We start from the raw sequence: 25935 nt of genomic DNA, 5'->3' as shown, positions 1-25935 counted from the left end.
GGTTAAGAAACAGCCTGACAAAACAAAGCAATTTTTTGAGTAATTACTGTGTCACTGTAAGTTGTTCTGGTAGTGTCTCTGTTTTGATATAAAACGTTCTTTAACAACTGAAGGTTTTTGAAAATGCTGAGTTGATCAACATTATAGTTCTTGGTAAACAAAAAATACTGAATCTGCATCCAAAACAAAAAGCAAACTGAAACTGGTCCTAGTTCCTCTTGTGGAAAAGAACAACTAATTGCATGATGTGTCCTTTCATTTACTGTAGCTTCTTGTTGGTGCTGCAACTTACATGGCAAAGCATGTTTTGTAGTCTGTTTGTACAACATAGTGGACTACACCAGTATGAGGTTCTACTGTACATTATTATGTTAACCTGCAGTACTTCCTCTCACCTGTGCAGTTGCCTCCACTGCGGTCAAGTTCGTATCCATCGTCACACACACAGCGGAACATCCCGGGCAGATTCTGGCATGTGCCGAACACACAGATGTTCTGGAAGTTGCATTCGTCTATGTCTGTGTTTATACAGAAAATAGTGAGTGTGTGTGTGTACATGCGTATAAATTTATGTGTGTGTGTGTGTGTGTATACCCTGGCATGTTCTGCTGTCCTCAGTAGGAGTAAAGCCCATCTCACACTCGCAGCGGTAGCCTCCAGGGGTGTTCAGACACTGGCCGTTTTCACACAGGTTCACGTTATCTGCGCACTCATCTGTGTCTGAGAGCGGAAACCAAATTGTGTGATCATTTATTCATTTCTCAGTTCAGTTCAGTTACATTGGAACTAATAACATGCTTGAGGTGGAAGGAGTCTCCACTGTCTCCTTCGTTTGTAAGTTTTCTGTCGCAGAAAATTCATCAGGAGAAAGAAGTTTACCAAATAACATATGGTATGTTTTTGGGTCGTTAACTTAACTCGCTAACAAAAGAGACAAAAAAGGTTAATGATCGAATGACTGTTTATAGCTGTTATAATGTGAGTGATAACAGGAACTTAAACAGTATTTGCAGCCATTCTTGACAAACTGCTGTGGTATAAGAGTAATAAAACCCTTCCGAGTGTTCTGTTTTTGGAAAATGATCAACTCTGGTTTGGCAACAGCAGAGATGGGGGACTCGAGTCATAAGACTTGACTCGAGTCAGACTTAAGTCGCAAATTTGAGACTTTCTTGACAAATATTAAAAAAAGACTTGACTTGACTTTGACTTGACAATCATGACTTGAGACTTGACTCGGACTTGAGTTAAATGACTCAGAGATGGGGGACTCGACTTGACTCGAGTCAGACTTAAGTCGCAAATTTGAGACTTGCTTGACAAATATTAAAAAAAGACTTGACTTGACTTTGACTTGACAATCATGACTTGAGACTTGACTCGGACTTGAGTTAAATGACTCAGAGATGGGGGACTCGACTTGACTCGAGTCAGACTTAAGTCGCAAATTTGAGACTTGAGACTTGCTTGACAAATATTAAATGCTTGACTTGACTTTGACTTGACATTCATGACTTGAGACTTACTTGTGACTTGCACATGTGTGACTTACTCACACCTCTGGGCAACAGTAACTCAGCTTGCATCAGATTATTTTGCTATAACAGCACAGACCAAATGCTTTATTCCTTCTAACTAAATGCTAGCTAACAAACTTACACTAGCTACTGGATTTACTTGCAGGATAAATATTAAAGAAGAGAACATGTGTATAGATTTCCTCAGGTCATATATCTGTAAATATATTTCTGTTAATATATATATATATATATATATACAATATATATATATATATATAAAATATGTGTGTGTTAATGGCCAAATACTTATCTTTCTAAATACTTACTAAAGCTACATGTATCATCAGGGTGTAATGTTAAACTAATTGTGGGAATTTAGTATGCTATGTTAGATAGCTACAGTTGTTTACAATAATTATTGTGTGTATTTAATATCAGTATGTTGTGATAAGCAGCAGAAGTGAAATGGCGGTGAGGTCACATGGTCAAGTTTGCCACTGGATCTAACTGAAACACAGCCTGTGGTCCACTCAGCAATTTCAGACTGTAAAGTTCTCTTTCCTGTGTGAAAATTTTGTTTCCTAAAGTCCATTAGTTTCCATTAACCATTTTCCATTACTGCATAATGATTGTAATGATGAATGGAAACGATTAGAATCAGTAAGTGAAGTGTTTTTTTTAGAGGCGGTGAAGGCTGTTTCCTGTACCAGAGCAGGAGAAACCATCTCCATTGAATCCTTCCTTGCAGGCGCAGCGGTATGTGCCGGGAGTGTTGACACAGTCAGCATTGGGGTTGCAGTGGTGGTCCTCTGTGGTGCACTCGTCCAAATCTACACACAACCACAGAGTTAGAACTCACAGAGAAACTTGAGAAGTAAAGGAACTCAGAGCTGGGTGTAAAATGTAATAGAACTGTTTTTGACTGATGATTGTGTGGAAGGTCGATTTAGCTGCAGTCCCTCACCTGAACATTTAATTCCATCTCCTTCCCAGCCGTCTCTGCAGCGACATTTAAAGCTCCCAGGAACGTTGACGCAGGCAGCATGCATGTCACAGTTATGAGCGCCGATCTCACACTCGTTGATATCTAGATTAATGCAAACAATCATTGTGGATTAAAAAAAAATAATAATAATTTAAGTGGATTAAAAGAGATCTCACACACACACACACACACACACCTGTACAGCCGGTAGAGCCTTTCTTCACAAAGTATCCCAGCTGACAGTGACAGATGAAAGACCCCTTGGTGTTCTCACAATCACCATGCAGACAGATGTTGGGGTTCAGGTCACACTCATTGACATCTTGAGAATCAAACAGGCAAAAGTGTTAGACAATAAAGGAGAAAACTGAGCATGATGTGTGTATATGTAGCATTTCCTCACCCACGCAGGAGCGCATGTCCATGGAAGCCATAAATCCATCGTAGCAGAGGCAGCGATACTCTCCAGGGATGTTGGTGCACTGACCGCCATCACAAATATCCGGAGTGTCCTCACACTCATCGATGTCTGATCAGAAAAAAAAGACAGGATTATATGCATGCATGTGTGTGTGTGTGTGTGTGTATTACCAGCACAAGTCAAGCATTCAGAGAACATGGAGGTCTGTGTATGTTTGTTTATGTGTGTGTGTGTGTGTGTGTGTGTGTGAATGATTACCAGCACAGGTCCTAAGGTCAGGCATCAGGGCATATCCCTCACTGCAGCTGCACTCATAGCTGCCCTCTGAGTTTGTACAGTGTGTATCACATCCTCCATTCATGATTGTGCACTCATCGATATCTACCAAAACACACAAACATCAACAACATACTCGCTGTGTAAAACATTTGAATAAGGTTTAACTGCTTTTGAAATATGTACAGTGTGCTATATTCCAAGTCTTGTTTGTGTGCATGTTTGTATGTGTGTGTGTGCATGTGTGTGTGTGTGTGTGTGGTGTAAAAGTGTGAATGCTAGTCACTCACCCACACAGCCCTGCCGGTCAGGAGTCACCTGGTAGCCTGTGTTACATGAGCACTGGTAGGAGCCCACCATATTCACACACTTGCCGTTCCTGCAGAGGTTGTCACTTAGCTCACACTCATTCACATCTGGATTGTTAAAAGAGGAGAGACTATTTTTTTAGAGCGACATTGCACAAACTTTACATAAGTATAAATGGATAAAAAGCATGACTTGTCATTCTTCTGAATAAAACACTTCAGGATGTGGAATATACCGTAAAACTTCAAATAATAGCCCGGGCTTCTATTTACCCAAATCGCCGAACTGCACCGGCTTGTATTTGAAACAGGCGCCTATAAGAGACAGGCCTTTAATTTAGTGTTGAGATGTTCAAGCATGACAGTAGGAGGTTACCACATTATATTACGTTTTATTTAAAATTTATAGTTGTGCGTCTTCTGACTGAAAAGTCGTTGCGCTTCAGGAATTTGTCCAGCCAGCCAGCGCTTGCAGTAAAACTGTTGCATACACTTCTTTTGCCTTGGCCCTGATCATTTTACGTGAGACTCTGAGATGCTTTGCCCGCATGCTGTGGATCCACTCACACACGCTCACCTCCAGCTCTTCACTGGCCTTCTTCCTCCCTCCACCTCGCAGTCTGGCCCCGGACAGACGTTGCAGTTCAGCTTTATTTTTACGCCATTCTCGCACTCTCTTTGGATCAACCGAGAAATGTCTTGCCGCTGCTTCTCCCGAAATATTTTCGGCAAATTTGACTGTCAGCTTAAATGTCAAATCATACTTTTTTCTTTTTGTCTCCATGGTGGTATTGAGAGAAAAACTGAATACTAAAAGTTCGTTAACCTCTTTGTTATGTTGCCATAGTGATGAGTCGTTCATGAACGGTTGCGTCTGTCACGTGAAATCTAATCAAAACATAGAACAGACGATCTGACGGGTTTTAGAAGATCAAATACAACCCGATACTAAAAAACAGACCCGGCCTCTATTTGAGACCGGCCTTTATTTACCCAAACCTGTCGTCACACCAGGCGTTTAAAAGAGACAGGCGTCTATTTGGGACTCGGCTATTATTTGAAGTTTTACGGTAATTAACTTTGGGGTGATCACGCTACCCAGTTGATTATTTTCCCCTAACTACATATGTTTTATTTAAACACATAACCAGCATCACTATTCCTTATTAAAAAGTGAACTTTGTGTGGTGACATATCGGCTGTTTCTACCTTCACAGGCGGAGCCCTCAGGGCTGAGCTGGTGACCTTGGGGGCATTCACACTCATAGCTGCCCTCAGTGTTCAGACATGTACCTCCACGACATAACAGGGGATCCCGCTCACATTCATCAATGTCTGATAGAGAGAGAGAGAGAAAGAGAAAGAGAGAGAGAGAGAGAGAAATGAGTGTGAAAGACAGATAATATACACAGACAAATTTGTGTGTACAGGGTAATAAGCATGTGTGTGTCTGTGTGTGTGTCTCACCCATGCAGTTCTTCATCATCATAAAGCCACTCTCATAGCCATCGAAGCACTCACACTCGAAACTGCCCGGCGTATTCACACACGTACCCTGACCACATAGGTCCGGAGAGATAGCACACTCATCAATATCTAAGAAAGAATGACAGAAATATTACAAAAAGTACAGAGAAAATACAGAAAAAACATCTATTTTGAAATATCTTGCCAGATTGTGTGTGTGCGTGTATTTTCGTATTGGAGATATTTGACAGCTCTCCATAAGAAAAACTGGATGTGTGTGTGCCCACCTGTGCAATTCCTCTGCTCCATAGTTGGTGCAAAACCATTGTTACAACGACACTTGAAACTGCCAATGGTGTTCCGGCATGTTCCGTGTGTACAGAGACTCTTAAACACTTTACATTCATTCACATCTACCAGGAGAGAGAAAGTAGAGTTACACTGCAGTACATCTACAATTTGTTTATGCTTGTTCATAAAAAAAAAAAAAGACAAATATTTATTTGCAAATAATAAGTTCAAATAGAGAGATATTTAATGTGTCATTTATTTTAGTGTCTTACTAATACCATTAAAATGAACATCATTAGAATCTGGGAGCTGACATGATGAGAGAGTCATGACAACAGACAGTCCAATAGTCTATATACAAAAACAACACTTCATTTAGAGTTGCACCTTTGTAGAAGGGTCTTCCTGTGATGATGTCTCCTCTGTTGGCGAAGCCTTGGCCTCGAGGGCAGATACTCTTGTATTCTGGGGTGCCAGGTTTAGGGCAGGCCTCACAGTCTGCCCCCCATGCTTCACCCACCGAGCAACAGCACATGTCCAATCGATAACGGCCTGGTATCGGCTCACCACACTCATCCTCATCCCACTTCAGGTAACACTGCTCACTGCGGATATCTGAACAAACAGCACACAGCTTATATGTACAGTACATACACATTTATATGACTGTATATTTGCTGTATGATTGCTGTATATTACTTTGGCCTACAGACACAGCTAGTAAAAATGACTAAAATATTCTCACCGACGCAGGTGCGACCGCCTTCGTCCAGCGTGAGCCCCTCAGCGCATTCGCAACGGAACGAGCCGTGTGTATTCACGCATCGTCCATTAGTGCAAACACCCGGGAAGACCTCGCACTCATTAATGTCTGACAGAAAAACAGAGACAGGGCCTTGATCAGCGAATAGAAACTTTCTTTTGTATGTGAAACTGGGAGCGTGTTTGTGTTTAAGAAATTTCCTGGTAAAGACTGTATATGTATGTACAGAAAAATAAACAAATTCAAGATATCATACCTTCACACACAAGTCCCTTCTTCCGAGTGAGACCACGGGGGCAGTGAGGGTCTGCAGAAGAGGAAACAACTGTTATTACATCTGGGCTGAACAGCACTGTTCAATAAACAAATAGAAATGAATAGAAATGAATAGAAAATGTAAATTATATAGAGATGACAAATATTATTGTCATAATTATAGGATTCATTTAAATGGGAAAAGCTCTACTGAGCAACATTTAAATTCAAATTCAATTCAAATTCAAATTTTATTTGTCGCCTACATAAACATATACGGTATGACGTAGTGAGATGTGTTTTACGACCGTTCCTTTTAGTGAAAAGAAAAAGTGCAATGAAAGGATGAATAAAGAGAGAAAATAAACGATAAACATAGATCTATGGATCTTAGAAATGAGGATAAATACAAAAAAGTAGGAATAAAAACGGATCTGTACAATGTGCAATGAATGCGTATAAGTATGTTGTATATATTTTAGATGTGTATTACTTCTGCATAATTTAGATGTTCTATTGAAGTATCATATAGAAGCTTTCAAGATTTTACAGTTATGTTATACGTTTCTCTCTGCATCTTTGTGTATATCTGTGTGTGTGTGCGTGCGTGTACGTTTACTCACTCGCTTCACATAATTCACATGGACTTCCCCATGCGGCGCCCAGAGTAGAGCAGCACTCCGATTTGAGTGTGGCTCCGTTGATGTTCACCTCACAGTGACCATCTTGAGCATGTAGCCAGCAAGTACCCTTCATACTCTCTGTATAAAACCAGAATAAAGTGAGAGTTCAAAAAATAAAATTTGTGTATATGTGACTTCATAATGCTGCTGGTATTATTGAATATTGTAGCACTACCAAATGAATAATCTCTCCTTCTCAGTGACTTGTATTTGCATAACCTAATAATAATAACTAATAACAATAAATACCATCACTGTTGATATGATGAGATTTACTGTAAGTTGTTGATTTATTATGTGTAGAATGTGTCTCCTGCATCAGCACTTTGTAAGTAGATGTTCCACAAGAAACGGGTTAAAAAAAAAAGCTGTGCTATTTATTAATATATTGCTATAGTATAAGAGAAATATAACACTTATTCAGTTCACATATGGTAGCGCCATCATCCTGTCTTGGCTTATTTGCCTATAACAGCCAATAACTGCACACTATGCATGTAAAGCCAATTTGCCAATAAAACAGCAAATACGCATGTTTTATTCATTATAAATCTTTGACATTCAATGTAATTTGACATGATTTATGATCAATAGTTGATACATAATTCAGCAAGTATATACTGTATGCAATATCACTTACGTCTGTAGTCTGATCAGTAAAGATGGTCATGTGGTGCTTTTCTAAAAATTTGTTATCCTTTTAAAACTGATGACATGCCTACTCTGTCTCTTTGATTCAGACTCATACAATACTTAGAAAATGTGTCTGAAGGCTGTTTATAAGATTTATAAGATTGTACATCCATCTTTCCCCCTTTATTTTCTTTCTCTATATGTAGGAATGGTAAAGGTTTGGGGTTTGATATTTACATGGCAAGGACATTTTATTTACTAATCAATTTCTTTAAGTGATACGTATTCGGTCCTGGAAAAAAACTGGAAATAAATTGATTGCAAATGATTTGCTGGTGGTTGAGAAAAAAAAAAAAAAACATCTAGCATAAGCATAATATTTCAGAAACACACAGATGTTCTTACCCACGCAGATGGTGTTGGAGTCGAGTCTGCTGCCGTGAGAACACTCGCATGTGAAGGAGCCGGCGACGTTTCGGCAGATTCCGTTGATGCAGGGGCTAGACTCACACTCATTAATGTCTGAAACACAGAGAGACAATCAGACATTGAGGCTGTGTTCGTCTGGCCGGATAAAACAGACATGGAACAATTGTGTATCTTGCATGTACAACTCAAGACAAATACAGCAAGTGAACAGACCTGGAATAAAGCAAAAGTGATCTAACATTTCTCACTGCCAGAACATTAAAATATAACAGGACACCATTACGCCTATTTATTTATTTTAAGCTTCAAATAAAAAATTGTCTCATTCTATTTGGTTGCTTCTAGAAATAAATGTTGAAAATAAACAACAGAATAACTTGAATAGATTGAGTAAAATATCTACAAACAGAAATACTAATCTCGTCTAATTTTAAAATTTATTTATTTATTTAAGGATTTAGTTGAATTTGCATATACATATTTTTCTTGCTAAAATATCTTTCTATTTTTTTGCAGTGCACTTATATGCTAATAATTTTGAAATGTTTTGAGTGTCGTTCACCCAAACTACAACTCTACCCGAAGCATTCTGTGGAGTCAGGAAGACATCTGTCACATCCTGCTAGCTCTATAACAGTCAAGTCTGCATTTTATTATGTCCAACTCCAATAAACTACAATCCTTTTGTCATTTCCTCCTTTACTCAGACTGTTCTTGGATTACAAGCTACAAAGCATAATCACAAAAATATGCTGTCTGATGCTCTTGCACACTAGTAGAAAAAGTCAAGTAACAAGCAAGCTATACTGACAATAATCAAATGACGGAAAAAGAAACAAAACTAAAACAAAAGCTGTCTTAAAGAGTCATCACTGATGTTTTTAAGCCTTTACGAGGTTACAGATCTACACATGCAGACTGGGAAAAACAAACAGTAAATTTGAGAAGTAAAAAGTCACCTTCACACGTCTCTGAGTCAGCTTTGAAGATGAAACCTTTCGGGCAGGAGCAGGCATAGCTACCAGGTGTGTTCCTACACTGGCCGTTATCACACAGCAGCCGGTTTACCAGACACTCGTCCACGTCTGGAACATTACAGAAATCCAACAATGAATATCACCAAGCACAAAAAAACCACAATCAGTTTTATACTTAAGAGTGTTTACTTTTCATTATAAAAGAAATGATTATAATTCAGAAGTGGTGTGAATAACTGGACAGGGATGACTGTAAAACGTCATGTCTGTGTGTGTGTGCACGCGTGTGTGTATGTGTAGCGTGTAGACGTATACTTGTAAGGATAAAGCTTGAAAAACTGTTCGATTGTGTATATATAATGATATAATGAAAATAATATTGGAATGTTTTTACTGATGAAAAAAGGAATGTCTGTGTTTCCACTAAAATGACTGAAATGTAATTAAATTCAACACAGTGTTTCCACAGCTCTGATAGCCAGACAGGCGTATCACTCACCCACGCAATTCTTGCCACTGGAGTCGGACTCCCAGCCGAAGTCGCAGATGCAGCGGTAGCTCCCACGCAGGTTCTCACACACCCCGTTCTTGCAGATGTCCGGGTTCAAACCGCACTCGTTGATATCTTAGAAGCAAGAGAAGTGTGAAATAAATATAAAAAAACACAGAAAGTGTCTGGTTTGTTGACATTGCATTCATTAATGTTATTTCATTGACCAAAAATAATATGCAAGTAATGATCAAAGTTTTCTTTCTTTGTAGGTAAATGAACAACCTGGATATTTATCAGAAATTCTTGGAAGATTAAAGATGGCCAATAATGCAATAATAAAGAATTTACTTCTTCATATTTTGATCCTGCCTTTATTCTTTTTGGATACCAGAAAAAAAAACTAGAGTACACATCTTAACCAGAGAATAGATAAATGGAGTCGACTCTGTTTATTCTGAATTGTACTATACTAGGGATCTTTTCATGTTCATAAAGATTCAATTATTAGCTTTTGGTTCAACAATTGGATACAAATAAAATAGTTTTTTTTTTTTTTTGTTAATAAATTTCATTTTGGAAATGGTCCATGGTTCGTGGGTGCATCATGTGTCAGTGTGTATTTAGAAACTCACCTCTTCCATCTATCGTCATGCCAATGCCGCTGCTGCACAGAGCCTGGAACTCAGCTGTGGAGAACAGAGATTTAGTGACTTTATAAATCAATCACACACATCGGCTCAACACTATGTCGTTAAGTATACAACAAGAACTGTATAATCTTTTTTTATATTGTCTTAAACAAATTTGTCTTCTAATACATTGCACTTATAGATAAGTGAGCATTTTTTTATCCACCTCTGAATTCATTACATTACGCAGATCTGAGAATTTTATATTTTACAGCAAAAAGATTTACCCGAGTTGCGAGCAGGGCAAGGTTGGCATGGCTGGCCAAATCCATGCTCAGGACTGGCACAGCAACACTCCGACTTGGTCACGGCACCAGGGAACGGCCGCGAGCATGTGCCCATCTTGATGGCGCCGTAGCAGGTGGTGCGCATGTGTGTGTCCACACAAACACGGCCATCCAAATCAATGGCCAGCCCAGGCGGGCACTCGCAGCGGAACGAACCCTCTGAGTTCAGACAGCGGCCGTTCATGCAGATACCAGGCGTCTGGCATTCATCGATGTCTGTGAGATTAAAAGGAAGCAGGAGTTCATGAGACAGGCTCGTTTTGGGATTCGTTCACCAAATGGCACCTGCTGCAAGGGTGTCAGTTAGGAAGAATTGTCTGCTATATTAAAATTATATTCAATAGATCATTCTACTTTCTCCCATCATGCTTCTGTCAGACATATATAGTCTGCTCAAGAAATCCCCGAATAGTATGAAAGCCAATTTGCCAATAAAATATTCATACTATTCCACTACTGGAAAAAAAAGATGGAAAAGAAGCTTAATCAGAGCAAGACCAGCTAAACCAATATGAAATAAACAATAGGGTTTACTATATACCACAACATATGTATATATAACAACAAATGATCACATAATCAATAAAATATTTGTTTACATTCATTTTCAATGTATTTAAATATCTGTATTATTTGATTTAAATGTAAATGCACTGTACAGTTCTGGTGAACAAATTTAATACAGTTTTTAATACAGAATTTTAACAGTTCGTCCATTTTATTAATACATAAAAGGTGTATATATAATTTCCATTAAACAAAATTAGGCTTCTTATTTAGCGTATTAATTTTGAACTTACTGATCGGTCAGCTTATTTGGCTTTAGTTGAGAGATGCTTCTGGATCAGATCAGCAGAGATGGGGGACTCGAGTCATATGACTTGACTCGAGTCAGACTTAAGTCGCAAATTTAAGACTTGAGACTTGCTTGACAAATATTGAAAAAAGACCCGACTTTACTTTGACGTGACATTCATGCCTTGAGACTTACTTGTGACTTGCACATGTGTTACTTACTCCCACCTCTGCAGATCAGTTATGTTACATAAGGATTTCTAAACAAGTTCCTGTGATTAATTCTAATTTCTGTCAAATTTGATCAATATACGTTTCAAACAAAATGAATCGATTTGAAAGACATCAGTAATATCATGGATTTAGGTTCACTGATTCCCCAAGCCGCTTCTGCTCACCGACACAGTAGCGTCCGTTTGGAGCCAGGGTGAAGCCGGGTTTGCAGATGCATTTGAAGCTGCCGTCCTCATTGATGCACATGCCATTGAGACACATGTTGGTGGTCGCACATTCATCATGATCTGAATTAGAAAAGAATTACAGCTAACAATAACAACAGATCAAATAACAAAAAGACATTCAATTAACAGTAAAGCCTAGTGCAAGACCATGAATAAGGATGACGTAAGGGTGTGAGGAGTTTGCATCCTCACCTATACAGTTCTTCCCATCAGGGCTGATCTCAAAGCCAGCATTGCAGATGCACTGGAAGCTTCCCTCTGTGTTTACACATCGGCCGTTGCGGCACATGATTCCATTTACGATGCACTCATCAATATCTACAACAATAAACATTAGGAGAGGATGTTAAGATTTTATTGCATTCATGTGCATCTGGATCATTGGCATGTGTATATGTAGTGTTAGAGAGTTCTTCACAGTTACATATAAAAGCATTTTATAACTCATACCGATACAAGCCTGCTTGGTCGGGGTGCCCTGATACCCCTCATGGCACTTGCAGTGGTATGAACCTGGGGTGTTAATGCAGTCTCCATTCACACAGGGGTTACTGCTACACTCATCTATATCTACAAGAGAAAGAGGAGGATAAAATCTCTTAACCTAAAAGGCCTACAGATGGCAGCAGAGGAGAGGAGCAAAGAGGAGAGGAGAGGAGAGGAGAGGAGAGGAGAGGAGAGGAGCGGAGAGGGGAGGAGAGGAGAGGAGAGGAGAAGAGGAGAGAAGAGGAGAGGAGAGGAGAGCAGAGTAGAGGAGAGGAGAGGAGAGGAGAGGAGAGAAGCGGAGAGGAGAGGAGAGGAGCGGAGAGGAGAGGAGAGGAGCGGAGAGAAGAGACTTTGCTTTACATCTGGCTGTATTACATCACCCTGTCAATGATTATTTTCCAGTAACAGCATGTCTCTAAGGGTTTTATTTCTTATATAACTTCATCTTGATGCTACACAGTTTCCTAGAAAAACTTCATTCATTACTTGCTTCTTACAAATGAATTGAAACTGCACAATGCCAGAAGCAAAGTCAGATCTTTGTATTACGTGTATCAGTGACATCACTGTTTCCAAACTTTCAGGCAGTAATGAATACAGTATGTGACAGTTTCACTGGGAGTTGCTGTGTTTATCTTATTACGCATGTGTTACCTGTGCACTGGCCAGGCCCCTCCTGACTGTAGCCCATGTTACACTCGCAGCGGTAGCTGTTGGGGGTGGGGATGCAGCGGCCGTTCAGACACAGATTGGGGAAATGCTTGCACACATCGATAGTAGTGCTGACATTCTGAGGCAGGACTGGAAACCAAACAACAGTACAGAGTTATCAATCTAAGACTCTGCTTTTAATGATAAAAAAAACACTACCCATCAAACGCAATGCAAAGCTACCTATAATAGGACGTGTGTCAGTCTTGGTCCAGTCCCCTCCATTCCCGTTGCCATTTCCATTGCCATTGTTGTACCCGTGCCCATTCTGTCCAGGAAGCTTGTGACCATTAAACACGTTAATAGTCTCTCTGCCGGTGGTAAAGGGAATTCCTTCGATGCACAGCCTCCGATATTCATCTAAAAGTACAGAGGACAATTTGAATGCTATGTAACCTGTGTAGCTACTTATTATTACTGCTTAATAGCCAAGAACAAAATCAATGCTTCCAAAAAGGTCCTGGAGTTTTATATGTATCCATAAAATGTATTTATCTGATTCTTTAATCAAAAAAATAAAATATGTGAATTTCAAACCCTGTTACGTTGCTGAGAAAATCTGACTGTATTGCTTTGGGCTGTATTTCTCCAGTGTTGAAAATTGTAACACTTATTGGATAAACTGTAACAGTTATTGTTTTTAATATATATTATATTGTTGTACATTTGAAGCATTTATAGACAATAACTGGCATTAGATGTGTGTTAATTAAAGTGTTTAACTTTTATGTGTAGAAAGTGTACAGTAATCCTAAAGTAATCAACAACAACAACAACAATAACAACAACAATAACAACAACAACAATAATAATAATAATAATAATAATAATAATAATACAACCCAAAACCCCTGGGGGTCCCCATAACCCGCATAACCATGATTTTAGAGAACCTAAATGCCCAAGATTTTTCAGTACGAGATTGAATGACATTAATTAAATTATAAAATTCAGGTAACGTGTGATGATTCTCACCTTTGTCTTACTACTGTAAGTTTACTTATTTGTGTTAGTAAATGAATTTTACTTGCTGCTTTCTTTGTAACTCCCCTAAAGAAAAGTTATCTACCCAGCTTTAGTTAAATCAAATGTGCCTGCATTTGTTTAAACAGGGAAATGCACCTCTTTATACTTTATTCAAGTTCACTGACAGCAGATTGCATGTGAATAAGTAGAGTGTGTCTATGAATAAGTCTATTAGTATAAACAGAACCACTGGCATTTGCTGGTGAGCATATGTGTATTCAGTTAGATGGCGAAGCATGAAGGCCATGGATGGAGATGAACCAAAGGAAAAGAGGCCTTTCGGAGGCTTTGGCAAACACTCAGTCTGTACATTCCTGTGGCTCACACATTCACTCTTAGAAGCTTGAAGCCAAAGAGATGGCTAGAACGTGGGTTTAAAAGGGAAGTATTTAAAAAGCAGAGACCTATGGTTTGTGAATCTCTGGTTTTCTCACCCTGTGTCCATCAAAAGCTTTTACATTACCCATACTGGTTTGGAGTTGCCACTAGTTTTTTGTGTGAATTTGAATTTGTGTGGTTTTGAATTCAGCTTTTTTTTATTATAAGTGTTTCTTACTGTGATTTTTTTTGTATATGTATATATATATATATATATATATATATATATATATATATATATATATGTATATATGTATATATGTATACACACACACACAAAATATGTGTGTGTGTGTGTGTGTGTGTGTGTGTGTGTGTGTGTGTGTGTGTGTGTGTGTGTAAATATACATGTATACAGTAAACTCACCAGACCCCCGGACTGGACACATCTCTGGGATGTGACCCATGGCCCAGCAGCGGCCCGTATCACAACAGCACTGCATTTTGGTGTACTGGCCTGTCATTTCCATTGCACAGCGGCCATTAGCCAAGGAACCAAAACACATACCCAGTCTCTGATCTGAAAGAGACATAAAAATGAAAACAGAGTCAGAGACAGAGCAAAGATTAAGGATTAAGGAACCATTCATAAATCAGTTCATACATTTTATATAAAGAACTTTAAAGGTACCATTTCTGAATGTTACCATTTTTGAAAACAGCCTTAAAAACGAAAATAATAATAGGATTCCAAAGTAACCTTAGAAATATTTAACTGAAATACTGTTAAGCAATATATTTGGTTAGGCTTTATTTATTAATGGGCCAGAAATGAGCCATCAGTCGGAATTCATTTGTCCTTGAAAATTCAAAATGGCTTCAAATGTTCAGTCACTGGACTGCTTGTGAATGTGTGAGTTACTACTAACAGGTCTAGCAGATGGGAATAATCATAGTAGAGGTTTTTGTCAGAATATGTGTATGGACAAATACAGAGATATTTGTAGAACTGACAAAAGAGTGCCAGACATGATCTTAGGTCTTGATCTTATCAGAGAACTCAGCTAATAGGCTACAACTTCAAAAAGAAATCTTTAAAAGTGACTGAAAGAGAGATAATAGAAAAGCATCTAAAATCAACAACAAGATGGAAAGAGATGAAAGAAATACTAAGAGTTTCTCAGACAGGAGAAACGCATACTGTATATGCCTGCTATGTGGTTCATCTATTTCCAAACACACTCATTTTCACACTTTCTTCTAAATTTGATGAGTCACATCCAGATTTTGTTTCTGAGGTCCTTGCCGTGAGGAGCAACTGGAAGATTTCTAAGTACTAGCTTTCTCCAGTGAGTATTCACAGGAAGTCATGTTCCTGTGTACCCTTCTCATGGCCAACTTCCAAGAAACCCCCTTTATGAGGCAGGAGCTGGAGATGTCAAGAGGGGGGTTAGAAAATCAATGCAGATCTGAAAGCAAACCAAAAATGGCTCTGTGACTGCAAGTTTTCCCTGGTCAAGGTCAGAAACTGGGGCTAAAGACTTTAGCGGGGCTTGTGTGTTTAGAGAGAGAAAGCGCAAGCATGCAGGAGGGGTGGTGCATGTCGATTAGCCAGTCTAATGAGACAGTGCTCTGAAATTAATCAGTTCCATGTGGAGCATTCATGAACAGTTCCAGTCAACATAAGCAGCAGTCTGTCTGGGGGCTAAACTGCTCATTTTAAACCCAACCAGCCAGCCCACTGGGACATGGTGGGGCAGAGAGAAAGGGGAGAAATGGAGCTCAAGGGGCATGAGAGGTGGGGGCACAGGGTTTTTTTTCTGCAAAGGCTGTGACGGAGATGATAGCTGTAATTGGAACCAGATCTTTTTATTTCTATAAGCACAATTGCAGCCTTTCTCTTTTCCCTTCACCATTTCATTCTTTTTTTCAGAGTGGGATTTCACAGTATGACACAGAATTGGCATAATTAGTGTGGCAAAACTTTTTTTTCTCCGGAGTTAGTAACAGGCAATACCTACCACTATTGCACAACATCTTCACATCTGGAAAAGTGAAACCTACCTATGTGCTTCTTCCGACATATAACACTACCTCATCTTTTCAAACTGCCCATAGTGCAATTAAGCAGCAGAACATATGGAGCACTATGTGTCCGACATAAGCTAATAGACATTCATGCTTGCTTGACCTAATCCTAATAGGGAAAAGAGGAAAACCACCAAAACTGCAGAGCCAAGTATGCTCTGTTAGACTCTAGCTATCATAATATCAATATATTTTCTGTTCTGGAACCGAGGTGGTGGGAAGAACTTCCCCTAGATGTCCGAACAGCTGAGTCATTGGCTGTCTGCAAACGATGGGTGTAGACCTACCTCTTCCTGAAACACTTAAACTAGCATTTATTTTACCTGTCTGTTTCATGTATTCTTAAAAAATAAAGGCTCCCAACAGAGCTTTAGTCTGTACAAGTCTGTACAAGTCTGTGAACTAGTGAACCAGAGTTGAATTGTATTCTTTGAGACGTCAAAGCACTTTTTTTTTTTTTACATCACTAAGGGCATCTGCCAAATGCTGTAAATGTAAATGTAAATATCAACATGCAATCTTCCGATCATGGAGCAAAACCAAACGCAGTGGAACCACTTTTGAGTCTGGACCCCATGTTAAAACACCACAGCCTGCACAACTCTTACAAATCTCACAATATTTTACAGCTCTCCAAGTGAAGGTGAATTCCAGGAACTGTATTTCCACCAACAGACAGGTCATGTGTATAGTAAGAAATGACTATTCTGGAATAAATAACTTTGCCTGTAGCATCATAAATTTGCTCGTAAATATCATTTAGTTCAGAGGTTATGATGGTAGGGTGGGAAAGTGAGATAAAGGCTGTCTCCTAAATTGGGAAAAACCTATAGGGACTGAACAAAGAATAGAAAAGTAGAATTACACTGCAATAAAATAAGAAATGACAGAAATAAAGTCGGATAATAGAAGAAGTATTTAGAAAGTCAGTGAGTCAGAGAGCAACCCCATGCCAGAGTCAATATCTAGCCTTAGTGTAAAGAGGAAATAGCAGTCTTGTGTCTCCCTGCTGAGCTCTGGACTTCTACTCCCCTGAGACTGCACTGTAGCAGTCCAACTTCCTTGTACTAACAAGACCTGTTTTTGGATTAGTCCACATGTGCAGGCCTGAAACTTTCCCAAAATAAATTCAGTCATTTGCTATCCACTCACTGTTCCCATATCAGTCCATTACCAGTCAGTCTGGAATGTCCACATCGTCTCTCTAAAGATATACAGTGGACAATATTTCTATTTCCACACCCCGTAATCCTTTGCTTCGGCTTTGGGAATGGGAACAAAGCATTTTTTTTAAACATCTGCTGCCAGAAACAGAATTTCACTGGTCCCTGTACTTTCTGACCCTAATTTTAGGAATATTTATCATAACATGTTTACCTGCACAGGTCTATGTGATCCACATGTGAACCTCACCTGATTTTGTGTTTTTGCACAATTAAAAAACTCAGTAATGCAGGCCATTAAAAAAGACATTCCTCACAGATGGCAGATGACAAATGAGTACAGGTGAATACGACTTCTTCATTGTAATAATCACCCACTTCCTGCATTCAGACAGACAGATTCTTGAGAAAGAGTTCAGCAAGTTTGCTCAGGAATGAAAGAGCCTTCAGGAGATGCCTATATCCATTAACACCTGTTGGTGCTTTGCAGCAGATGTGGAGCTGAGTCATACATACACACACTCCACGTGCCTGGGCTTGCAGGGGATGACCACAAGCCAAAAGGCCAAATGACTCATGTTGGCAAAGGAAGAGTGTTGCCAGATGTCAGGCAGGTGTGTTTTGTATGTGTGTCTGTGCCTGACATACATATTTAGACTCACCTGTGTTGTTAACATAAGGTGTCTCATTAGGTCAGGAAGACCTGTGTATGTGTATCTATTTGTGTGTTTTAACTACTTATTTGTACCATTTCTGACTGATGATGCAGCCAGAATTACAGGTCAGTGATAGTGTGATGTCTTACCTATACATCTGGAACCATCTGTGCTGGTGACAAAGCCACGAGGACAGGTGCAGACGTAGCTGCCAGCAGTGTTGGTGCATTCTCCACCGTCACAAACCCCAGGGATGGTAGAACATTCATCCACATCTGGAAAAGTAAAACAAAATTAAAAATAAATAGCTGGTCATATGAAACCCTGAGACACACCAGAGGGTTTTTAAATTGTTTCAAATCTAATGCTTATGTTCTGCTTTCATTGTGCATGGAAGGTTGTACAGATGTAAAAATTTTTCTCTTCAAAGTTAAGTTCTAGCAGCAGCACGTGTTTTGGATAAATGAGAGCTTGGGCCACTAATGTGGCCACTGACTTGCCATCTCTGACTGTTTTCATCTACACCAGGGACTTCTGGTAATCTACAATCCTGGAGAGAATTCTTCCTTCATAACATTCAAGCCTATTAGATTAACTGATATGACGTGTTAAATTATGGCTGAACTTCAGCAATCTGGGTTGAGTGGTTTGGAGGGGGTTAGACGTTCCCCATATCTCTATTTTCTCCAATTGTCTGTAATTCTCCCTGACACACTAAGCCAACATTTTGAAATTAGCTCCAACAAAGGCTAAATGATGACGAACACTCCCATTGCTTCACATCTTCTGTGAAAAGTTGCGCATAAAACACCACAAAAATGACAGCATTTACTAGCCAGGATATTACTCTTCAAACCAGAAAATTTGCTTTAGTCTATATTCATATAAAGGGAGGTCATATGAAAGTCTATATTTATAAAAAAAAAAAAAAAGGGAGGTCCTGTATCATGTAAAGATGCATTGATTCACTACAGAACAGACTACACATGGTGAATTATACAAATTGCAAATTATACTGGCAATACTGAGCAATAGTCTTTCAATGAATACTAATAAATTTGGTGTATCCAGCCTCTAATTAAGAGTAATGGCTAATAAACAGTCGTGTATTCGAATAGCGTCACCCTAATGCCTGTATGCACAGCTGTTTCAGCTTTGCTTGTAAAAAGAGAAAGGCATCAGACTCAGCTTTTCATCCAGACTTCAGTGGCACTTCACTTCAGTGGTAGACGGTTCATTGAAGCTTTTCTACTCTGCTGAACCTCTGACATTTATTTCCAGGACATTTATAATCTTTGTTGCTCTGAGTAAATTAGATGATGTAAACCAGGAGACGGTTTAAGAGCTGCAGGTGTGGACATGGGTTTTCCCCACTCCAGAAAGTCAGCACCTACCAGACTGGTTTGAGAAGAAAATAACTGCAATTTGGCACCACATTTTATCTGGATAGGAATGTGTGTATTTACAGAACGGGAATGTAAAGCAGCAAAACCATTAGATGGAAAAACTATATATATTCATAATATTGCACTTATTTTTAGGTGTGAATGTAGTTTGAGTGATGATTGATCCTGACGATCCACAACATGTGAGTAGATGTTGTGGTATTTTAAAAGGTACCTGTGTGAGTAGCAAGCTAAGGAACCATGGAGTCCCTCCATTAGTGGTGGTTTAACAGGCATGATAAGAGTCCAGCTAAATAAATCTGACGTCCTGTAAACCGGCCCAGACTTTACACTGGCCAGACGAGAGGGTGTATGCTAAGGGAAATTACTGCCACCTGAACAAACTGCGACTGTTGTGTGTATTATCTGGGTATACTTTCTGAGTATGTGTATCTGAATAAAAATGTACTACTGTACTGCTGTTGAATTTTCAAATCTGGCTAATCAGAACATGTTAATTAATATTCTATAACAGTAGCTCTGAAAATAGTATAGGTTGTTATTCAAATGATATCTTTATATTAATGCACTCATTCTACTAAAGTAGTCTCTAGCATAATTGTAAGTTTTCTGCCATTGGAATGTCTTCGGGACAGATGAATTTTTGCTTTCTTTTTTCTAAGAAAAATAATAAGCTAGAAAGATCAGGACAAAAAAAATACCGCTTAAATATAACTGTAAGTGTATAGAAAGTTTAGTAATAAATAAAAAATTTGCTGTATGCAAATCATTGGGTTAATAGAGAAATTAAACACTTCAGAATTTGCTGTTATAGGAAAACAGTCCACTTCAGTGTGGCATCACATCATCCCAATGTAGATGATTTTCCTGCGTGCCCAGAAGTGTTTTATTCCTAATATATACAACACGTTCACATGCTTGTCTGTGTGTTCGCTCAAGGTCCTTCTATACGACCATTTGTGAGCACCCTTTGTGGCTACGCCATTCCAGATGTAAACGATTCTTTGTTCAGCACTAACAGATGGCCCATTTCCAGCACCCTGTATTTACACTAGGAGAATGAGAGCGCAAAACAAGGGAAAAACAATTGAAGACCAATGCCTAAGTGAGCAATATCTCTGTCTTCCTGCCTTTCACTCCTTGTTGCAGACTTCAATTAGAAATAACTCCATTTTTGGCGTGGTGGGATGCATCACGCTCATTAGTGTCTGTGAAATATAGCTTTTAGCTGTCAGTGGCAGTAAAGCAAGATCTCCTTCCTAAGAAATTGCCTGTTTAAGCAGCAAGTAGAGTTAAGAGTCATAACCTGAAGGCGCCTAAGGGCACACATCTCTGCAATTCAACGCTGTCTTTTAATTAGCTCAGTTGCTCCATGTAAGCAGCTCATCTGTGACACCGGCTAAGCTCTCATAACTTAAACGTGGTTTTTCCAGCAAGACACTGCAACTCAGTGACCTTTTGGTCTCCCATGTTAACCCTCTTTCCACTTCTACCTCTCAATTGCTCCAGTATAATTGGGTTAGGACAAATTAGTGTAAATTATGATTTTGCATGGACAAAGTGTGTGTGTGTGCGTGTGAGTGTGTGTGTATGAGAGAGAGAGGGGGAGAGAGAGAGAGAGAGAGAGAGAGAGAGATAATGTCTCTCAATTGCTCTCTCTCACTTTCTGTGACCTTCCTGTAACCTTGAGAAAATTGCCAACTCAAAATGGCTGGGTCAGAGAGTGTGGAATCTTATCAAGCCTCTCATCAGTCAGCAGTGTACGGAGGGTAATTTAATAACACCGAGAACACGTGGATCTCTGAGGACAGGCCAGATTTAGAAGGACATACTATACCTGGATATTTACCACTTATAGATATATTAGTTTAAAATATTAAAGAATATTAATAATAAAATCATCAGTAGGTAAACACTTTATTTTGTCAACTTAATGCAGAAAAAGTATTTTTCAACCTGTATGAAATTCACTGAAGCTGTCCTTAGCTTAAGAGTCTTTGATGTGAAAACTAACATCTCTAGTATTTCTGGTTAATACTAAACTTGAAGTTTTGTTTAATATTAATCTTAAACATTTTGTAATATATTTATTATGTTCTGTAATGCTGATCTGAGACAATGTCCACTGTTAAAAGCGCTATACAAATAAAATTGAATTGAAAGTTTAAATAGGTGGAAATAAACTTGATATACTACTAAATAGTCACTTTTTTAATTGCACAAGCACATTTGTACACAAAAAATTTGCATGGTTGGTGGATCATGTATACAGCTAATAACAAATGTAAAGCTAACTAAGGTTTAAATTTAAGTACATGACCAAGTATTGTTATTATTATTAGCCACAAAAAAATGAAAAAAGAGAGACTCTATGTTATGCAAGACTGTTCTTCACCCTTCCACATCTCTCTTCTTCTCTCTCCCTACCCCAAAGACTGTGGTAATCTCTATCAGTTTTTACCCCCACTAGAATCCATTGCCTGCTTGTTTTCACTTTTCATTGTTTAAATTCCAACCAATCAAGCCAATCCAAATTAACATACCCCTGAGGAGAAACAGACACAGTGAAGAAAAACCCTAAAGCCCCAAACATGTTGACTTATAAAAAGACAAACAAGCCTGAGAAACAGAGCAGCGTTTTGCTGACTATCTGATCATGATAACAAGTGCATTTCAACAGCATGGTGTGCTTTGGTGAAGTCTGACGATAAGCAAACAACTTAATTATTTCCGATTCTTAGAACCATGCACCAAAGATAATCACTTTACTTTTCATCTTCTCATGTAACACCAAGACTTATCATATACTAAAATCTCTTGTAATAGAAGCCAAGTAACATGATAATTGGATTCTGGGAGTAAAGCCACTTCTGCCATGGACCACAAACTCCACAGGCTCCACCCCTCTACCTCGCAGAAACACTTACCTTTCAGTGAACTCATGTTGCAAAATCTCATTGTTTGATCAGCAATTAATCAGACTTCACTTTTAGGATCAGTTTCAGCAGATTAACTAGTTATAAATTAGTTATAATGTAGTTATAAATAAATAGAATAGAATAGAATGTTATCTTAATGATATCTGACATCCATTGAGCTGTTTTTGTGAATTAGACGCTATATAACTTTCATCACAACGGACTGTTCCCCAACATTTTGGGGAAATTGTTCTTGGTGTTCTCGGTGTTATTTCTGAAAACACTGAAATCGCCGGTGGTTTGTTGATGATAAGACCACAGTGGAAATACAAGAACACAATACAGTTACATGTAGAACTATCTGAAGAAAAATAAAGGTGATATGAAGAAACCTACAACTAAATGGCTCCTCCTGAGAAAGGATGTCAAGCAGAACCTCTTTAAGAAGCTAGAAACTCTTAACCATTCAAAAAACCATTTAGAAACCCCCTGGAAAAAAAAATCTCTCGTACCTCTTCTAATTAATAGAGACTGTTATCAAAACATTCACTAATGCATATGGCTGGTGCTAAAGGTTAAAGCTATAATGTTACACAGAGAACATTTCTGCAATGTTCTTACAAAGTAATCTTATTCATAATGTTTCCAACTTAACAAAAGGTTAATGAAATGAATTGCCAAGAAGTGACAGATTGGACACCTGAGTGAGCAAAAAAAACAAAAATGAGCTCTCGTCATGATTTATTTCGGTGTCATTTACCTTCACATTTCTGGTTGGTCTCACTCTGCCGATGACCTGCAGGACATTTACATTCATAGGAACCCACAGTATTAATGCAATTCCCTCCTGCACAGAGACCAGGGATGGCCTGGCATTCGTCCACATCTAGAAGGACAGATTGAAAACATGAAGTTTAGCATATTGCATATTCTTCACACTGATTTAAATTATTAACGGCATCCTGTGTTATGTCTAAAATGTTAGCCAAAATAGTTGTGAGTTTACTAACAGGCTTACAGTTTCCTTTAAACGTTTTGTTAGCCAGAGAATCCGCTGTAGCCAAAACAAGATTTTCTATGGTTTCAAACAAGATGTGACCCAAGAATGGACTAAAGAAAGATCAAGAGAGGCTGGCAATCCTGAGACCTGTGCAGTCTCATAAGAGTAGAGTACCTTTTCAACAGTCACTATGAGCCAGCACCTCTTTCCCCTCAAAATGAAATGAGCTGGCCAATGCATGACCAGATTCATTGGGAACACTCCTTCACTCATTCTTTCTCTTTCGCTTTTTCGCTTACATATCTGGGGGTTTGTAGATGCATATTATGTTTAGCTTTATTATGATTATCAGATGTTGTTGTATTGTCCTCTTACATTGTCCACTGTAGTACACAATTTAGAACTTTCTGTGTCTCACTAGCCACTATGTTTGTACTGTTTTTATACTAAATAATACATTTACAGTCTCCATGTGCAATGGGCATCTTCTCTGCTAAACTTGACATAGCCTTTGGATAGTTTGTCAAAAGATTAGGGTTAACTCAATTAACCTAGACAGATCTGTATGTAATAGATCTGTAATTCAATCTAATCTCTATGAAGACTCTGAAAGTGTTTTCTTAAAAAGACAATCAGCAGCAATGACATGCTGGATATTTGGCCATAAAAATCTATTAAATTAATACATTGGAAATACATAAATAATAGTAAGTAATAATTTTTTAAATGCGTTTCATGTTCATAGTGTTCAGGTTTTGCAGTTTCTCTGCATGCTTGGCATTGGGTTTACAAATAGGTTTTCACATAGCCCTCAGCCAGTGTTTTTTTGTTTACTGGGTCTTCATGACAAAACAAATCAAACAGAAAAATAAAGGGATACATTTTGTTCTGATTTGGACACTGTCAACCATATAAAATGCTAGGTTTAAGAATAGCTCTAATGTCTCCAGACTTTTTCACTTTCACAATAATTTCCTTTCATTCTTGGGTTTTGTCAGTCAGCTTATTTTAATCTTTTTCAATTTTTAATCTTCAAATACCTGGAACGAGATCTGATGAAACTGATATATGAAAGGACATTTTGGCAAACAAAAAGAACTCTATCTCTTTCAGATAATCGGCGTAGTTGGTAAATTTGTAAATCAGTAAAATTAAAAAGAGCTATTGGCTTCTAGATTTTACTTTCTGCTTGACTGACACAACAAACACAAACTGAGCACAGCTTCACTGAGCACAGCTTCACTGAGCACAGCTTCACTGAGCACAGCTTCACTGAGCGCTCTCTCTTCCTTTCCTCTATCATATAACTAGCATGACTATACTTAAATAACTTCAGTCTGGTTTCAATCAAACACACTTATCTGTCTTGTAACACAGAGCCAAAATAGGTCTTGTCATTAAAGAGTTGCCCATCAGAAAACACCTGGGAAAAACCTGGTGTGTTGAATTCGAGCCAGGTTATAAGAGTCTCCAAGGTCTAGTATTTAGGTGTCGGGGTATTTCAGCTAAAAAGAATCCAGTGGAATTTCACTGCCTTTAGTTTTTATTTCACTAAGCAGAGACCTCACAGAGACTTAGAGTATTTTTTTGAAGCCTACACAGCAGTCAGGAATCAGGCAAAGACCAGCTAAAGCAGTGACGTGGAAACAAGCTCAGAGGCAAGGTAAGGCTCTCTCTGAGCTACAGGAATGGGCAGATAATCTTTTTGTTTGATCAGTTCATTCCACTGAAGTCTCTCAAATTTGTAAACACAGGCCTTTGTCATTTTTATTGTGTCATTATGTTGGGGCACATGGCCTCAAGACAACATTCCAACATGTCCACTTTTAAAGATGCGTCACTAACAGGTAATTACAAAACGAATAGCCTCAGGGTCCTTGTGGAGATCGTCTGGAGACAACCATTTGAGAAACCAGCTTCAGACTGGACATGTTCAGGCTTTGTGGCAGAAGTGTTATATTAAACTGCATCATTACACAGTCATTAGCTCAGTCTCAGACACCTTGGCCAGACAATGCTGTTCCAATGCTGCACTTTTAGTCTCCATGGTGTGTCCTGTTCCTTGGTTTTGTGAGTCTTATCCAGAAATGCATAAGATATTAACATGAAATAGAAAGAAATATTCATAGTAAACAGGGCTTTGTTATAAATGCTCAGGTTTACCGTGTTCAACCATTAAAGACTTAACGCCTTAATTTTGTCTGTGATAAACTGTCTGTGATGTGCAAGCAGAAGGTTATAGCCTCCCTGCTCATGTGTTAATTGTGGATATTACCCTCTTTATTTCTGAAAGTACTTGGATGTCTTTAAAACTTTATTGATGTTAGGTCTGAAGTTAATTATGAATAAATGAGTTGAGGATTGGATAACCTTGATTAAAGAAGTTATATTTTTGAAAAAAATCGGATGTATACTAAAAAGTAAATCTGA

General features: G+C 38.6%; 1 protein-coding gene across 2 annotated transcripts in view; it reads right to left on the bottom strand.

The window, feature by feature from the left end:
• The window catches only part of fbn2b (fibrillin 2b), a 70738-nt gene that overhangs the window by 20604 nt on the left and 24199 nt on the right, over window positions 1-25935 (bottom strand). For both annotated transcript variants that reach the window (XM_060882129.1, XM_060882137.1), the window contains exons 8-35: window positions 23266-23391; window positions 18331-18456; window positions 14702-14854; window positions 13114-13290; window positions 12874-13020; window positions 12184-12303; window positions 11926-12051; window positions 11671-11793; window positions 10418-10693; window positions 10134-10187; window positions 9508-9633; window positions 8991-9116; window positions 8008-8124; window positions 6910-7047; window positions 6288-6338; window positions 6014-6139; window positions 5656-5883; window positions 5265-5390; window positions 4978-5106; window positions 4720-4845; window positions 3493-3618; window positions 3185-3307; window positions 2909-3034; window positions 2702-2827; window positions 2485-2607; window positions 2228-2350; window positions 595-720; window positions 396-518 (exon numbers count right to left, since the gene is read on the bottom strand). In XM_060882129.1, the coding sequence (XP_060738112.1) occupies window positions 396-518; window positions 595-720; window positions 2228-2350; window positions 2485-2607; window positions 2702-2827; window positions 2909-3034; window positions 3185-3307; window positions 3493-3618; window positions 4720-4845; window positions 4978-5106; window positions 5265-5390; window positions 5656-5883; window positions 6014-6139; window positions 6288-6338; window positions 6910-7047; window positions 8008-8124; window positions 8991-9116; window positions 9508-9633; window positions 10134-10187; window positions 10418-10693; window positions 11671-11793; window positions 11926-12051; window positions 12184-12303; window positions 12874-13020; window positions 13114-13290; window positions 14702-14854; window positions 18331-18456; window positions 23266-23391 (3717 nt within the window). The remainder of the gene's footprint in view (window positions 1-395; window positions 519-594; window positions 721-2227; window positions 2351-2484; window positions 2608-2701; window positions 2828-2908; window positions 3035-3184; window positions 3308-3492; window positions 3619-4719; window positions 4846-4977; window positions 5107-5264; window positions 5391-5655; window positions 5884-6013; window positions 6140-6287; window positions 6339-6909; window positions 7048-8007; window positions 8125-8990; window positions 9117-9507; window positions 9634-10133; window positions 10188-10417; window positions 10694-11670; window positions 11794-11925; window positions 12052-12183; window positions 12304-12873; window positions 13021-13113; window positions 13291-14701; window positions 14855-18330; window positions 18457-23265; window positions 23392-25935) is intronic.

Source organism: Tachysurus vachellii, chromosome 1 (genome assembly GCF_030014155.1).
Source record: "Tachysurus vachellii isolate PV-2020 chromosome 1, HZAU_Pvac_v1, whole genome shotgun sequence".
NCBI lineage: Eukaryota > Metazoa > Chordata > Actinopteri > Siluriformes > Bagridae > Tachysurus > Tachysurus vachellii.
Note: the sequence above shows the minus strand (reverse complement) of the source record. Positions and strands in the feature narration are given on the sequence as shown.